This window comes from Ochotona princeps, chromosome 13 (assembly GCF_030435755.1).
Source record: "Ochotona princeps isolate mOchPri1 chromosome 13, mOchPri1.hap1, whole genome shotgun sequence".
Classification (NCBI taxonomy): domain Eukaryota; kingdom Metazoa; phylum Chordata; class Mammalia; order Lagomorpha; family Ochotonidae; genus Ochotona; species Ochotona princeps.
The window spans coordinates 62,189,590-62,206,481 of NC_080844.1; the positions used below are offsets into that span (position 1 = coordinate 62,189,590).

Sequence of the window (16,892 nt, forward strand, 5' to 3'; positions counted from 1 at the left end):
AAAGAAAAGGCCTCCAAGAACAGATATTGACCTGCTGAAGCAAGTACATTTAACACTAACCTGTTTCCAGCTGGCTGTGATGTTCGGCCAGAGCATCCTTCCCTTCCACCCTGCAACCAGCCCCAAGCACTTGACCCGTAAGTCACCACCTGGGTGCGCACGTACTGAATCTGAGTTTCGGCCACTCCACTTCAGATCCAGCTTGCTGTTAATGTCCCTTGAGAGGCAGCAGATGATAGCCTAAGTATGTGGGTTCCTGCCACCCACATAAGAAACTCAGCTGGGGTTCCAGACTCCTGGCTTTGTTCTATCCCAGCCCTGGCTGGGTTGGGCATCTGGAGAGGGAACCACTAAATGGTGGTTTTCTCTTTCTTCCAGATCTCCTTCTGTCCCAAATTAATGAACAGATCTTGTTTAAAGTAAAATAAAAACAAAGTGCTTGACACAGCAATGATATGCTGCTTTGGACGCCTGCATCTTTTCCTGGAGTGTCTGGGCTTGAGCCCCAGCTCTGCTCCCAGCTACCTGAGTGACAGCAAGTGGTACTTCAAGCACCCGGAACCCTGCCACTCACGTGGGGAAACCCACCAGGGACTCCTGGCTTCAGCATGGCCTAGCCCTGACTCTGTGGCATACATCTGGTAAATGACGGGCAGATAGAAGATCAACAGAGTTTCTTTAAAAAAAAAAAACAAAAACATAAAGTCTTCATAAAATATAATCAGCACCCTTTTCCCTGCACACACCAACATATTCTAGAGTAATATCACCTCCCACAATCTCAGTCATCTCAGACCACATCACCTTACATGAGACAGCACTTGAGACCAGAACTGTGCAGAAGCCCTGGCACCCTGCTACTGCGGAGGTAGGATGTCATGGAGACAGACGGCCCGCATGTGGGAAGCGCAGATCAGGTCCTCTGCCTCGCTGGGGCAGAAGCAGATCCACTCACATAGGGCAGGACCAGCAGACTCACCCACAACATCGAGGTGGTACGTGTGGTTGATGGATCCATACTCATTCTCCACCACGCAGGTGTAATTTCCTTTGTCAGACGGGACCACACTCTCCATAATAAGGCTCCAGTGCTGGTTTCGTACCTGAAAAAAATTGAAGCCCAGGTGGTTATTTAGTGATCTTAGCACAGAACACCATGTGCTTTGCATTCTGAGTGTAAAAAGCAGTTGGGAAGGGGGGCCAGGGCGAGCCAGTACTGTGACACAACGGCTTAAGACAGTTTAAATCTTGACTGCTCCACTTCCAATCCTGCTGCCCACAAGTGCACCTAGGAAGCAGCAGCACATGGCCGCGTGCTTGGGCGCCTCACCGAGAGACCACGGTGAAGTCCAGGCCCGAGCTCCTGCCTTGGCGGTGGTGGTTTTTCAGGGATGGGCCAGTGAACGGAAGAAATCTCTCTATTACTGTGCCTTTCAATTAAAGTCTTTTAAAAAAAACTAAACTAAACTAAAACATCTCTTCTAGAAAAAAAAAGAGCAGCTGGAGGAAAAGGTAGAGAATGACCTGAATGCTAAACTTCCTTCCTAATTAGCATTCAGTCCGTGAAAAACAATCCTCACTACCATCATCAGGACCGAGCATGAAGCAGACAGTACAAGGAGATACGGCAGGGGCGTGGGGTGAGGAGGGGGTGTCCTGCTGCCTCCAATCAGAGTCCTCCCAGGAGCAGCCAAGGGGCAGGGTGGGTGGGGAGGGGCCTGCAGAGTACCCGTGCCATGGGCAGGTGAGCGACCAACAGCCAACATTAGTGGGTGCCCACTGCATACTAGGCACTGCTCTGAGCTCTGCCTCCAGGATTAGCTGTTCAGTTCTCCCAAGGAGCCCCAGAGGTGGGTGCAGGGAAAGCTGCTCTTTCTTTTTCTTTTTTTTTTTTTAAGATTTATTTTATTTTTATTACAAAGTCAGATATACTGAGAGGAGGAGAGATAGAGAGGAAGTGGAGCTGCCGGGATTAGAACCAGCGGCCATATGGGATCAAGGCGAGGACCTTGGCCACTAGGCCACGCTGCCGAGCCCAAAGCTGCTCTTTCTTGTCCCAGACCCTCAAGTGGTTATCAGCTGGGAACTCCTAGCTCCAGCTGTGGCTAAATAGATGTTTCTCGCAGACAGACCCAGAATTCCAAATATGGGAGCAATGAATCCTTACGAAACTGAAGTCCTATACCCTTCTGCTTGGAGACTCTTTTTAAGACTTTTCAAAATAAGTAGCACACGTGAAAATCAGCTACCCTGGGCCCTAGCCACAGATCTGTCAATGTGCACACAGACTTGATTCCACTGTTCTCACATCGCCTAACAAAACATTTCACTAGGCTCACATGGAAAACAAGCAGGAGCTTTCCTTTCCCAGGACAAATGCAAATTCCTGCATTTTTATGGCTCCAGGCTATTGCATTTCTCTCCAAATCCAAACCACTCTTTATAGGTATTCTGAGCGGGCCTTCTAAAGAACCAGAAAGGAAAAACAGCAAGCTAAGGCCCACGAATCTTAATCTTCTGTTTAGGAATGTCACTCAGCGTCCCTTAGTGACCCTGGATCTTCATCACCTACACGCTGAAGCAACAACTAAACCAGAGTGAGAACCACCTCCAAACTAGACAGGAAAGTGCAACACTGCCCCACTCCCCCCAGCAGAGCCAGTGGCCCCACTCCCCCCAGAACAGCCAGTGGCCCCACTCCCCCCTGAAGAGCCAGCGGCCCAATCCCCCCAGAAGAGCCAGTGGCCCCACTCCCCCAGAGGAGCCAGTGACCCCACTCCCCCAGAGGAGCCAGTGACCCCACTCCCCCAGAGGAGCCAGTGACCCCACTCCCCCCAGAAGAGCCAGCAGCCCCACTCCCCCAGAGGAGCCAGCGGCCCCACTCTCCCTAGCAGAGCCAGTGGCCCCACTCCCCCCAGCAGAGCCAGTGGCCCCACTCCCCCCAGCAGAGCCAGTGGCCCCACTCCCCCCAGCAGAGCCAGCGGCCCCACTCCCCCAGAGGAGCCAGTGGCCCTACTCCCCCCAGAAGAGCCAGCAGCCCCACTCCCCCAGAGGAGCCAGTGGCCCCACTCCAAGCAGAGCCAGTGGCCATCCCCAGGTAGATCACAAGGGCTGCCGCAGCACCAGCACCTCACTGTGACTGCTCAACTTGACACAAGCCACGCCTGTCGAGTCATTTCTGCTGTTGCGTTCCAACACAAGAGTGCTACTCATCACTGCCAGTCTGGCAAAGAGCACCAGCGTGGAGGTTGAATGCCTCCTCTCCACTGCATACACGCAGCAACTTGAGGCCGGTGCAGCTCCCTTGCTTGGCTGTCACCAACTCCCCTGCATGGCGATGGGGCTTTTTCAGAGTCTGATGCCACAGAGCTGGCAGTGGAAAACTGCTTGCCCCTCTTGGGCGTGCACTTGAGAACATCTGCAACCCACATCCAAAAAACACCCCCTTTCTGCTCTTGGCTGGGCCATGCACTTAGAGGAAAAGCAAATCAACAAGTGCAGTCTCCCCTTAGGGGGTACCTGCACCGTGAGGGGCAGACACCTGCTGGGAGGGGCAGGCCTGGCTGCTGAAGTTCCCAAAGCAAGGAGAAATCACTTGTAAACCTTGGCTTTCAGATGCTACATCACAGCAGCAATGTTAAGCTCATGGGAGCAGCAAGTTCTAGCTCTGACTGAGTTTGAGGCAGATGGGCCCCCAAGAAGATGTTCCCTCACCCACAAGCCCTCCAGGGTACCAGAAAGGGTTAGCTCCTTGCTTCTGAAGAGCCAGTCACGAGGAGGGTAACTGGGGCTGCAGCCACAGGCCCCTCCGTCATCGAGTCATGTAATCCAGCACTGAGATCTGTTGTAAAGACCCACGTCTTTGAGTCCCCCGCTCAGATGTCATGCCCATAAGCCCTTAATCACGCTGAGTGCCTGTCTCTGGAACCCATCCAAACTGTCAGCATCTCCTGTGTCCAGATCCAGATCTGGCACATGGAGATTCCAAATGGAACTGAACCTGAATGGCGTGGGGAAGGGGTCACCGTCTGCCTTGGCCCCAAGACATTCAGTCTTGGCACCAGCAATTCAGGATGCCACTGTTTGCTCTTCAGCCAAGACATATGGTCAGCTGGAATCTCTCGCTAGGGCTGTGGCATTCCACGTAAGATTCCTCAGTGAGGACACGTGCTCCCCAAAGTTACTCCCCAGCACTGCACCACACACAGGAGTAGGCCAGCTTTCCCACAATGCTTTGACAGTAAGTAGCACATTGAGCAAACAGGGTGTTTCTGCCCTTCCAGAAGCTTCAGCACTTGATCAACATTGCACCACGCAGGGCTGTTAATATTTATTTTCTTCCACCATCACTTCTGCATTTAATTTCTTAACATATCACTCACCCCCAAGTTTATGAGCAATGGTATCTTCCAAATGGAAGATGCATTTAGAAGCTGCAGGCATGGGGAGTTGGGACACTTTTGTAGGGGATAGCCTGCCATTAATTAGCGACTGCTAAACAGCTAAGTGGCTGCATTAGCAGCTCTTACAAACGGGAAACCAAGGCACAAAGCTTCGGTCACGGTTGGGTTTTTCTTGCTTGTTTTAAATCAGCCTGTTTCCATTCTAAGCTTCAGTGTCATCTAATGGGGCCTACTCTTTCAGCCCAAATTATGATGTGCCCTTCAAACTGTCTTTTCCCCATCCCTCAGAGTTTCATTGCCACAGATTATCTTGGCACTTAAGTCAAAGACACCATTCTTGCTTTCCCAAAAGATGAGATGTAAATATCCAATAAACATATGAAAAGACGCTTAACCTCATTAACAATCAGGGAGATGCAAATCACAACAATAATGAGACCCTGTTATTCACTGGCTGATTAACAAAAATTAGAATGATCAATGTCATTCAGCACTAGGTGAGTACGAAGCAAAGGAGACACAAAGTGCGAATGGGACAAAAATTTAAAAAAAAAAAACCCTTTCTGCAACACAATCTGGTGACATCTATTAAGGACAGCAATGCACATTTTGTTTTTATATCCAGCTAATTTCATTTCTAAACATTTAGACCACAGAAGACAACAGGAGCTGGTGTTAAGGCGTAACTGGTTAAGCTGTCGCCTGGGACATCCACAGCACCTAGGGATGCCAGTTCCTGTTCCTTCAGATACAGCACTCTGCCAACACACCTGGGCAGCGGCAGGTCAAGGCTGAAGTACTTGGATCCTGGTATCCATCTGGGAAACCTAGGTGGATCTCAGATCTTCCCTGGCCTAGCCAGGCTGTTGTGGGCATGAATAGATGGGAAATCACTCTCTTCCACCGTGTCACTCTGCCTTTCAAACAAATATTTTTAAATATGTTAAAAAACAAAACATCACAGGGTCTGGCACTGTGGAGTAATGAAGCCACCACTTGTGATGCCAGTATCCTACATGGGCACCGACTTGAGTCCTAACTGCTCCACTTCAATCCAGCTCCCTGCTCGCACAATGGAAAAGCAACAGAGTATCATTCAAGTTCAAGATCCCCACACCCACACAGAACACCAAGAAGAAGCTCCTGGCTCCTGGTTTGACCTGGCACAGTCCAACCCATTGTGACCATTTGTACAGTGAACCAGCAGATGGAAGATTCTCTCTCTCTCCGCCTTTCTCTCTGCCTTTCAAATAAACAGATCTTAAAACACATGCATATACACTCACAAGGACCTCAAGGCACAAGAACAAAACAGCTGCTTGAGGCCTTGACCGAGCTCCATCAAGGAGAGAGGCATTGATGCTGCCAAATGCACTGTCTACAAAAAAAGGTCACATACAACTAAGTTTAAAAGAGACTGGATGCCAGGATGTTCATGATTCCATTCTACACAAACTACACACAGACACGCCATGCCGTACGTGCACACAGCATGACCGCCTGAATGGAGCTTCAATCAGAAAAAAAAACACCAAATGGTTGGCAAAACACTTTAGATTTTAAGTGGAGGGACTATGAATGTCACTTAATTTTTTTTTCCATCTCACTCTTCAAATAGAAACAAAACTCTTTCCTACACGCATCACAAGTCAACAAGGACCAGTTCCTTGGAAGCCCACTTGGCACTGAATGCCAGGCTTCAGAACCATGGTACCTATGACTGGCACAGCAAACCCAGCAGCCAAGGAGCGAGGGGGCCCCTCCACCAGCTAACAGCACATGCATCTTCATTTTCATCCCTGTCCACAGCCAAACTGTGGTGGAATTTCTCATCACGTTTCAGCTGCCAAGTGACAAATGAAAGAGCACAGGGCTTCGAAACAAGGTTCATTGCAGACTTCTTAACAAAACGCGCCAATAGGGAGGCAAAGCAGATGGCACCTGACAACGGCCTGAAGCATATACCAGAAGCATATTCCACAAACATCTGACTCTAACCTTGGAAATGTAAATACATAAAGTAGCTTCCTTGGATTTTTTTTCCCTCCTCTTATCTAAATCTCCCAAGGTGCCCATTAAATCCCCAGCTACCTCTGGATGACAACTGGGAATATAAACTTATTTTTTTTTAAGACACCAAACCGCCTAGGTCACAAGTCACACGGGTCAAAAACTAAGGCTATCACTGGATATTTGGTTTCCACATTGCAGAGAGAGAGAATTTCCAAATACCCAGGTGTTCAATAACAAGTGGAGTAAACAGCCAGAAACTGGTCTCCCTGCCAGCTCGCATGCTGTGCCCATGTGACAAGAAATCACACCCAAGACTTTCTTCTGCCAGTTGAGTTAATTTGTCCAAAGACAGCACTGCCTTGTTAACCCTGGCCTTCAGGAGCCTGTTCCCTGCCCTAACTACAGCTGTTTTTAAGGCACACAAAAAATCCTTCTATCTCCTCGCCACCTTCCAGGCTCCTAGGGACTCCGGACCAGACCTCCCAAGCGTGTTTGCACACATTGAGCTTCACATGTCAGGGACCATGGCCCAGCTGTTGTGACCACCATGCAGATGTGGAGGCAGACACCTGGTCATGCTCCAGCTGCAACTTCAATAGAAGAAATCTGCTTTTCAGGAGGTGGCCAGAGAGCAGCACTAGGCCATGCGACCCCCGGGACCAGTGACAATGGCTCTTTGCTCAGTCAGAGGCCACAGAGGGTGCCTGGCGCTCTCAGCGCTGGCCTGCAGGTGCAACTGCCTTCTGAAGGTAGTGCTATATTAGCCTCACGATCGTTCTGGAAAAGCGAAGCAAAACTGCCACCTGACCCAGTCATTCCACTTAGACTTCCGAATTCAGGGGCCGGAAGAGACACTTGCTCACAGCGACATTCCTCTCACCAGCCAAAAGACAGAAACAACCCAAGTGTCCATCAAACGCTGGAGTGGACAGAATACGCTCAGTCCTGACCGACCCCATCATCCACAGGAGCAGGGTTTCAATGCCTCAGGCCCACGGGTGAAGGAACAGCAGCAGGCACGATGGGATGACTATCCCAACATTCCACTTACATGGGGCCCTGCAAGAGGTGAACGCACAGAACGTGGTGGCTACAGAGGCTGGGGGGGAGGGAGGGGAACATCAGTTAAGGCGACCAAGCGTTGGAAACGAGCCTAGTGCTGATGGCACACAAAACGGATGTCATTAACGCAGTGACATTAACGGTCCTTAAACGCTAAGCTGCAGCTCATGTCCATTTTACCGTAATAACAATAACCAATTCGGGACACTCAGAGGTTGGGAGGAGACGGTCAGACTCCCGAGTCCGCCCTCCCCTCCAACCCTGGGCTGAGCCATCTTTCCAGGCTTCTGGGGCCCTTCCTTGCTTGGGTCATGGCTGTCACGGTAACAGACCCCTAGAACCATGTGTGGAGGAAACAGTTGAGCAAGGCCACAGACTGGGCAAAACTACCTGATCTCAATGCCAGCTCTGCCAGCTGGGGGCACACAGCCATCCTGGGCCAAAGGGACAAAAAAAAAGCCCATGGCTGCTGCTCTGAGAGTGGAAGGCCTGAGTGACAAAGCACTCGGGACATACTTGACCGAGTGACATCACAGGCAGGGGTAAGCAGCCAATAACGTTGGCTTACACCCACACATACCTGCTACTTCATTCCTGCCTGCTGGATCTGGGAGCCAAGCTCAATGGTCTCAACCAAGAAAAACCCCAGTACACTGTAAGTTCATCAATAACTCCAAACACACATGCAGAGCAAGCCAAACATCTATATCAAAATTTCTTTGGAATACCTAGCGGTTCTCCTGGCCATGGTAAGGATGATGAGCTCTTTCTGATTTTGTTTGGGTTCCGCTCTGGGCCTTCTCCCTCACCCGGCCACAACCACCATTTCAAAGCAGCTGTCACAGGGTGGATGAGGGCCAGGGTGCCTGCCCATCAGCAGGTGGAAAAGCTAGCAGGGCAGTGGGCAGGGCCAGCACACACACCCAGACATACAGAGGGAGAAAAGTGGCAGAAATAACAAACATTTGTTTGCGGAGTCTTTCCGACCTCTACTTTCTGGAAAGAAATACATCTTAGAAAAGTTGACACTTTGCTGCTTCATTGAACAAGTGTCGAGGGGGAGGGATGGGGTCTCTATGATGTTGGGCTCCCCGTGTGACAGTCAACACCTCTGTCTCCTTGTGCAGAAGTGCCAAGAAATGAAATCTACCGACTGCACAAGTGTTCATCGAAATGTTCGTGGAAGGCAAACATTCCAAAAAACCTACGCATGGATCTCACAACTGTTTTCCGCCAAATCATCTTTTTTAAAAGATTTATTTATTTTTATTGCAAACTCAGATAAACAGAAAGAAGGAGTGACAGAGAGAAAGATCTTACGTATGTTAATCCACTCCCCAAGTGGCTGCAAGGGTTGGAGCTGTGCCAATCCAAAGCCAGGAGTCAGGAGTCTTGAGCCTCTTTTGGGTCTCCCAGGACCTGGGCCTGGTGGGATTTCCAAGTTCCCATTATCCCCTAAAAGGGACACTGCAAGATTCCCCTCCTTCACCCCTGCACTGGACGGCTGGCCTCTCTCAGCCACGGCCTCCACCAGATAGCCCAGAAGGACAGGAAACAGGAGCAGCCACTCGCCAAGCAGGACTTCGCGCTGCAAAGACACACTATTCTTCCTTTTGTTACTTTTTCGGGTAGGGTTTTGGTGTCCACACACTCAAATTCCATTTCTCTTTCCATCCTGGAACAAATCAAACATAACCCCCCGCCTGAACAACGCTCCAGCCATCCACGCTGCCCAGGGGCAAGCTGGAGTATTCGGCCAAGAGGTCCCCTTCTGCCCGCAGAACACAGAAGCTCCCCAACTTGGTGGAATGTTGTCACCCCTCATTAGAACTGAGCTGCACCTGTTCCAAATCAAGCAGCGTCTCCTCATTAGGCACCCTCAGACTCCCAACATATTCATAATCACAGAAGCAAATGTGCAAAAAGCTCCGTGCCCATAATGATGATGCCGGTCTGATGCCTGGTCGCATTTATTTTGAGACCAGGCGTCCCTGGAGGCCTGTCAGTTCTCTTTGTACTTCCTTACCAGGCTGCCTTCATCAACGAAATTAGTTGATCACCAGGATTTTGACCACCATGCTTATGCTTAACTTATATTTAAAGAAACCATTGGAACAACATCAATTACATGAGCTTCCAGAGAACATTTGCTGGATAAAATATCCCCAAGGGCCAATTTCATTGGTTAACTCTTTCTAAGCAGCACCACCTGCAGAAATCCTCAACTATTCATTATTTCTTAATAGGTCTCTATTTATCTTTATTTCTTGGAGACAGAGTCAGCCCTTACACTACCTTCCATCTACCACTTCACTCCGCACACACCCACAACAGTCAGGACAGGTCCAGACCACTGAGGAGCCTGGGACTCCATCCGGGTTTGCCACCCTCCTATGTGGTAGGATTCCACCACTTAAACCATCACCTGCTGTTTCCCAGGGAATGTGTTAGAAAAAGAACTGGACGAGAAGGAGAGGCAGGACTTGGCCAATACACTCCAAAACGGAACGCAGGCATCTCAAGGGACACTTTAACTCACTGTCCCACAGAATACCCACCCCTCTTCTGTCCATGGGGCGACTCTGCAACCTCACTGCATCTGGTAGAAGAGCTGAACCAGAAACAACGGACAAGTCACGCCTGCCTCTGGCTTCCCCGGCAAGCAGGCCCCTGGAGGCACCTGCCGTGCAGTTCCTCCAAGCAGATGTGGCTTAGATCCTGGACCACACAAACCTGCCCTCCACACACTCCCAGGCAGTCTCCATTCTTCCCTCAACCTGGGCCTCCAAGTGTTCATTGTTAAATGGTAATAATAATTAATAGTAATAATAAATTTTTAAAAAGGCAAAACTTTCGCAGAAGCAAATAACCCCCTGATCAATAGCTGTGCATGGAAGGCCAACGAAGAGGTCCAGGCCGGAGGTGGCACCCAGCGGCAGAGGTGGGGTGACGCTAGTGTCACATGGGGCAGAGGGAGCACTCCCAGACCTTCCCCTGCTGCCAAGAACTGACCTGGTCCTGACCGCTCGTGACTCCAAAGCAGCTACTGTCTGAGCGGAAGCATCCTCTTTGGCCCTCAGTGTAGGTTGCTCACATGGTCCCAGCAAGTTCTTCACCTCCTGGCAGTCCTCGGGGTGTCCTGAGGTCACCTCCTTCCTAATAGGGACATCACTCCCAGGACTAGGTAAGAGAAACCGTCCTTTGTTCCTCCTCTCTCTCTGGCTCCCTGCTCACCTCCCTAACAGAGGCAGCTACCAGGCTGCCAAGCACACATGGAAGGAAGTGCGGGTGCTTCCAGCCATGGAAGCAGCAAGGCACATTCTCAGCCCACCCACCCGCCAAGAGGTGAACCCTGACAGCAGCCCCATGACCAGTGCCTTCCCCAGTGAGCCCCCTGATGACAGCCTGGGCCTCAGGGTTCGCCAGGTTCCTGGGAGAGGACCAGCAAAACTAAGCCATGCCTGCAGCCCTGACTCACACAAACTGTGAGATAACAAATGTAGCTGTGAAAAGTCATTGTATCTTGGGGCAATACATTCCACAGCAATGTATAAATACTCCAGATGCACCCAGAGCTCCGTAATAAGCCTGTTCTAAGTCCCTTTCATATGCCGAATTCTTGATGCTTTCCCTTCCACGCTGGATAATCCGGATGTCCCACCTCTCACCTGAAATATCCTCCCTCCCAGCCCCACCCACCACATCCTGACCACCCTCATCTTTCTCCTCCAAGCACCACCTCTCCTTGTGGACATGGGATGCAGCATGCTGTTGGGTCTCCCGCGCCTCTAAGCTTCGTCCACGCCCTGCTCTCCTTGCTTGCTCAGAGCCCAGGACAGTGCTTGGCACAGAAGAAAAAGGATTGGGAATGTCGGCAGGACACCCACTGGGGGTTAACATGCTGGGAACTTGCTCTTCAACATGGTGATGCTAGAATGAGGTAGAGCCTTTGAAGAGGTGGGGCAGACCCTTAGGAGAGAACTCTCAATACCACCTCTCAAGAGGGACTAAGGTTGTTCCTGGGGCCGGAGTTAACTCCCAGGAGGAGGGATAGCTGTCGTAAGCGAATCCCACTGCGGGGTCAATCTCTGCCTGTAGTCAGTCTCTCTCTCTCTCTCTCTCTCTCTCTCTCTCTTTCTCATATACATATACACATACCACCACCACCACCACCACCACACCCTTGCCTCCTTCCTCACCAGAGGTGCAACCAGACAGCTCATTTTGGGCTTTCAGCCTCCAAAACTTGTAACCAAAATTAACTATGTTTCCGTATACAGTTAGCCTGCCCTGGATACTTAATTACAGTCATGGAAAACCACACTACTAACACCGAATGTGCACCCATGTTTGCTGAGGGGCTGAACCCAGGCTTTTGGGAGCCCGTGCAGGTGTGTCTAGGGAGCCAGCTGGCCCATTCCACATTCCCTAGACTGACAAGTCTCGGCTCCATGGCCCTCGGTGATACAGCCTGCAGAATCCGTGAAGATAGAAGGACGCAGGGCCCTTGCACACTCTCGGCTAACAAGTAATAAATATCTCATACTCCAGGCTCCGGTCCAGTCTTGTTCCCACATGCAACTGCACTGATGACTCAAACGCTGCACCAGTTTTAAGTTTTACAGACCGTAAAGCATATAGAAAACAGACGCTCAACTTTCGACCCTTTCTGCAACTGAACCCTCCTCGTGTAACGAACAACACAAATGGGGCCTGAACTTGAAAATGACGTTCAAGTCCAGGGCTATTGTTAGAAAACAGCAAGCAAGGATGCGGCTGGTCGCTAGCTCCCAGTAACTTTCAAGAACTGTAAATATGCACAAGTTGAACAGCCCCTTTCTGGATGCTTCACCCTACCTTATAGCCTCCGATGCGATGTTCCTGCTTGAATTCCTTCCCGTTCTTCAGCCATCGCATGGTCGGGGTCGGGCTCCCCCCTGCCGGGCAGCGGAACTTGACCGTGTTGGCGGCGGGGACAGCATGCAGCCGCTTCTCCATCTTCTCTGTGTTGGTCCAGTAGGGCGCTCCTGTTTCAGGAAATTAACATTAAAGCATGTGTCGCAGACTGCCTCCCCTCCGCCAGTAAGCTCCACGCAGGTAGGCTCACTGTATTTTATAGGAAAAAAGACTCGATGTGTTTCAAATCCCTGGAAAATATTTACATTAGGAAAATGTTTTCAGAAGTCTTATCCAGCTGGCCTAGCGGAAGGTCCCTGGGGAAGAGCTGCCCATTGGTTTACGCCTATAAACAGGAAAAAAAGGTATTTAAAACACCTTCTCTCTCTTGTTCTTGGTGCCAGTGAATCATTTCATGTCAAAGCATGTTTTTAAAACACTACTTGAAGCTCTCAGTGACACATGGCAAGGACAGCTGAGTCTTCCAAAATCACAATCTTTCCAATAACCGCCCATGAAGCAATGGCACGGAGGCACACCAGGAAAAACAAGCTGGCCTCCGAAGCCACATCCAGGAACCCTTCAGAGCTTTCTTTTAAAGGGCAATCAATTATATAAATTACCATCCTCATGTGAGAGAAACAGTCCAGGGAGGCATCAGGCGTCTCCCAGCACTTCGTGAGACAGGTGAAAAACTCTGTCTCTAAATAGATCTTAATTTTTAAAATAAAATATTGTTCTCTCCAATGGTGATTGGAAACGCCATAATCTTGCCACCACGTGTGAGCTGACAGTGAGGGCCAACCAGTGGAACAGTATGATCCTCAAAGTCATAAACACAAGAGATTGTTTCTAAGCTGCAGGCAGGGAGCTTTTTAACTCGCCAAGTCAGGTGCGTTTTATCTGCAGGAGCGCCCAGGCCTCCATCCCCAAGACTGCTGCGAATCCTTCACCTCTGCACATAATGGCTAATGACCGCTGTTGACGGAGCAAGCTGTGTTTGCCAAGCACCGTGCTAAGAGCTTTTACATGCCCAACACATTAATCCTCACGACAATGTCCTGAGAAAGGCACTATTATAATCCCTATTTACAGGTAGGGAGGCCCGGCCGCAGAGCAAGCGAGAAGTCTGCCAAAAGCCACGAAGCTGGAAAGGGGTGCAGCCAGAGTGGGGCCAAGCCGGGTCTGGCGTCAGAGCACACTGCTGTCCCCACGCCTCCTGTGCACTGCTGGGAGGAAGCAGCTTCCCCAGGGGGGTTGGATCCCACACCTTAACCAGTCTGATTGTGCAAAACTAGAGGCCAGGCCATCCTGGGCCAAAGGCGCACACACAAACACATTTCATCTCCATAGAAGTCTTGTACAGCAATTAAACTGAACACAGGAATGCTTGCATTATAGCCAACTGGTCACCAAAAGCTGTGCTCCCTGTATAGTATTCACCAGTAGGGCTCTGAACGTTCTAGAAGGACAGTTCGTAACTTGACTCCTTTCTGATGAGGGTAAGACATGAGAGATGGTGCTCACTTGCACACACACACATACCCCACAGCCCACAGCCCACAGCCCACAAGGCGTCCAGAGGGGCTGCATCCCCAATGCATATTTCAATAGCATCCCTACTCTGGGGTGGTGAGAAGGGGTGTGAACCAAGCTTCTGGGTGTAGCAACCCCCCCACTGAACTTTAGGACTCTCTCAGTACAATCAGGAACCAGAGTAATTACATCCCAAACACACACACACACACACACACACACACACACACACACACCCCTTGGCCTCATGCTTGTTCTTGGCACTGTGATGAAGAGTGGAGCTGAGCTTTCTTCATAAGGGCGTTCTTATCGTCTTTATCCTTGAGCAGCTAAATGTCAAGGCAGCACACAGACAAGACAGCGCAGAGAGGAGCAAAAACTCCAGCTGGGAACGGTCTAGGGCAGCAGGAAAGACAGCAGGGAGGGGGGCCAAACAGACGGAGCGGAGGCCTTCTCTCCTGGGTGTCTTAGTGGCAGGCAGGCAACCCAGGCAGCCGTTTGACTTTGGGTGTCAAATGCCCATAAACAACAACTCTTCTTTTCAAGATTTAGGAGGGAGAACTTGATCGCTATGTACCACACAGCTCCCGGGGCCTGGCATATACTGAAACGGTTTCAATCATCTTTCATTTTAAAAGCTCCTACTTAGAAAAATCCATCCACATCCACGGTCACTAAAAAGAGGCCATTGAGAGCACAACATAAATAATGAGCTTTGTCGCTACACAAAGACTTTCACAAATCTGACCTAAATGAAAAGCATACCTCATGCTGTCAGGTGTCTGGGCTCATGTCATTTGTTTAAGTAAACACAATAGCCTATTCATTGGAATTAGCTAAATATTAATGTAGTAACTCTTTCAGATAGCATCAATTACCACTGGGCTGGTCCCCTGGAATGCCCTTACTTCTTTACAGAAAAGAAAACAACAGGTATGTGGGTTATGTATCATTAGGCATGATTTGTACGTTCCCTAAAACGTCAGCAGAGGTGTTCAGCTTAGGGAACAGAAATGCTGTTCTTTCCCTAGCTCTCTGTGCTAAGCCAGCGGTGGCCTGCAACCAGCAATGGAATGGCCCCGCTCACGTGCACCTGTGCAGCCCTGGTCTGCAGCAGACACACACTGGCAACCAGCACCTTGTCAAAGGTGGAAGAAATCCGCTGGAATGTCTGACAGACAGCTACTTCTCAAGGGGAAAAAGTTTCAGGCTACAAAACTACATCTGTAAAATCTGCGGGTGTGCAACAGTTGGCACGTGGCAAGGCATGGGCACACCTCACTGAAGTCTCAGAGAGCCACAGTGGGTAGTGCGGACCCCACACAGCCAATCAGCAAAGCAGGACTAGGTCACCCACACAGTCAGGCCGGAATCCTGGATTTCACGTTCCCTGGAGACAGGCTGCTCTGGGCTCCCCACGTCGTCCTGAGAGGCCACTCTCAACTCTCTGTCCAAACCCTGTGCTGATTTGCTCGTATCACACCAGACCTCTCTTGGTGCCAGCTGTTACAACGAGGGCAAAGTTGGAGGTGAAAAACTATTATTTGACATTGGTTTTTCTTGAAAGAAGCCAGTTCTATGCAACGCCGCATTATCTAGAAGCTGACACTGCCCAAGAGCAGCCCAGCTTCATGAGCCTCAGCAGGGCCTTCTTGCCCACCTCACACCCTTCCTCTCCTCCATGTCTCCCACCAAAGACATGGAATCCACAGCACAGCCAGAGAGCATCATGGGCCACACACCTTCGCCAACCTCCCCTGCCGCTAAGGAGGCCTCCCTCCTATGTGAGAGTGAACACCTTGAACAGCTTCCATTTGGAGAAGGAATTGGTTTCAAATCTTTAAATAACTACACATGCAGAGATGACTGTACACAGCAGGTATTCAGTATGAATGCTCTTCAACAGCCTTGTTCAAGATACAAACCAAGCTCACATGAGGTTGTTTGAGCTCACGGGTTTGAGCATCCATGTAATGCCTCTTTGCTGGAACAGACATGGAGGTGGTGGAGCAGCAGAAACGTGACAGAAGTCTCCAATGGCACTGTATTCCAGCTGATCCCAGTGACAGGCCAGGTCCCTTCAACCCTGACATGCGTAGGCCTTCAGATGGAGCCTGCAGCAACAGGGCAAGCTTTTCCTAATCTCTAAGTATTAATGATGGGCAGATGAATGAGTATCAGAACCTGGCCACAACCGGTACATCAACTGACAAATGAAATTCCAGCACTGATTTTCTATACTGGAACAGTTACTGTACATCAGTGACAATGCTAAGTAAGCAAGAGCGTTACTTTAACACAACAGACGTCTCTTAAGATGTGGCTGGTTAAAGAAAGATTTATAACCCTACAAAATCCCCCAGTAAAGTCCTCCCATGCAGTCTTTCTTTGCCATCCCGAAACCTTGGTGAGGGTCCCTCATTCTTCCTCTGGGCCACTTTCACTGGCATGTACTTCTAGCATGTGCACTGCAAAACAGCCCCTTCGGTGTCTGCCCAGGGTGCTGGCCCCAGAGGATGCGGCTGGAGCTGACCCAGGTCTAGAGCACATCCCAGCGCTGCATGGATGGATCAAGACAGATGGAGGGACGGATGGGCAGACAGACTGACAACTGCTGAAAGTTGCAGCTGTGAGATAAGGGACTGCCCTGATAAGGTCCCTCCTAGTCCATTGAGTCCAGGGATCCATGTGCTGGCAGCTATTGATTACATCAACAAATGGCAGAATTATAGGGCTTCTGTGACCTCATTCATTTAAACTTAGGAGAAACCATAGGCTGCTAAGCCTGTCCCCATAGCAACGCTTACATGTCCCAACACTGGCATCTAAGGTTTATGGTCCTTCTCTCTCTCTCTCTCTCTCTCTCTCTCTCTCTCTCTCTCTCTCTCTCTCACCAACAGAGAGAACACGGCCCAGTGGTTTAAGGAAAAACATGGGATCCGATTACAGTGCTGCACCAGAGGAGACCTTGGTGACCATCTG

At 50.1% G+C, this 16,892-nt stretch overlaps 1 protein-coding gene across 8 annotated transcripts in view; it reads right to left on the reverse strand.

Annotated features, from left to right (window-relative positions):
• The window catches only part of FGFR2 (fibroblast growth factor receptor 2), a 95,025-nt gene that overhangs the window by 50,975 nt on the left and 27,158 nt on the right, over nucleotides 1-16,892 (reverse strand). For all 8 annotated transcript variants that reach the window (XM_004579770.2, XM_004579771.2, XM_058671314.1 and 5 more), the window contains 2 exons: nucleotides 12,336-12,505; nucleotides 980-1,103 (listed from right to left, as the gene is read on the reverse strand). In XM_004579770.2, coding sequence (XP_004579827.2) covers nucleotides 980-1,103; nucleotides 12,336-12,505 — 294 coding nt within the window. The remainder of the gene's footprint in view (nucleotides 1-979; nucleotides 1,104-12,335; nucleotides 12,506-16,892) is intronic.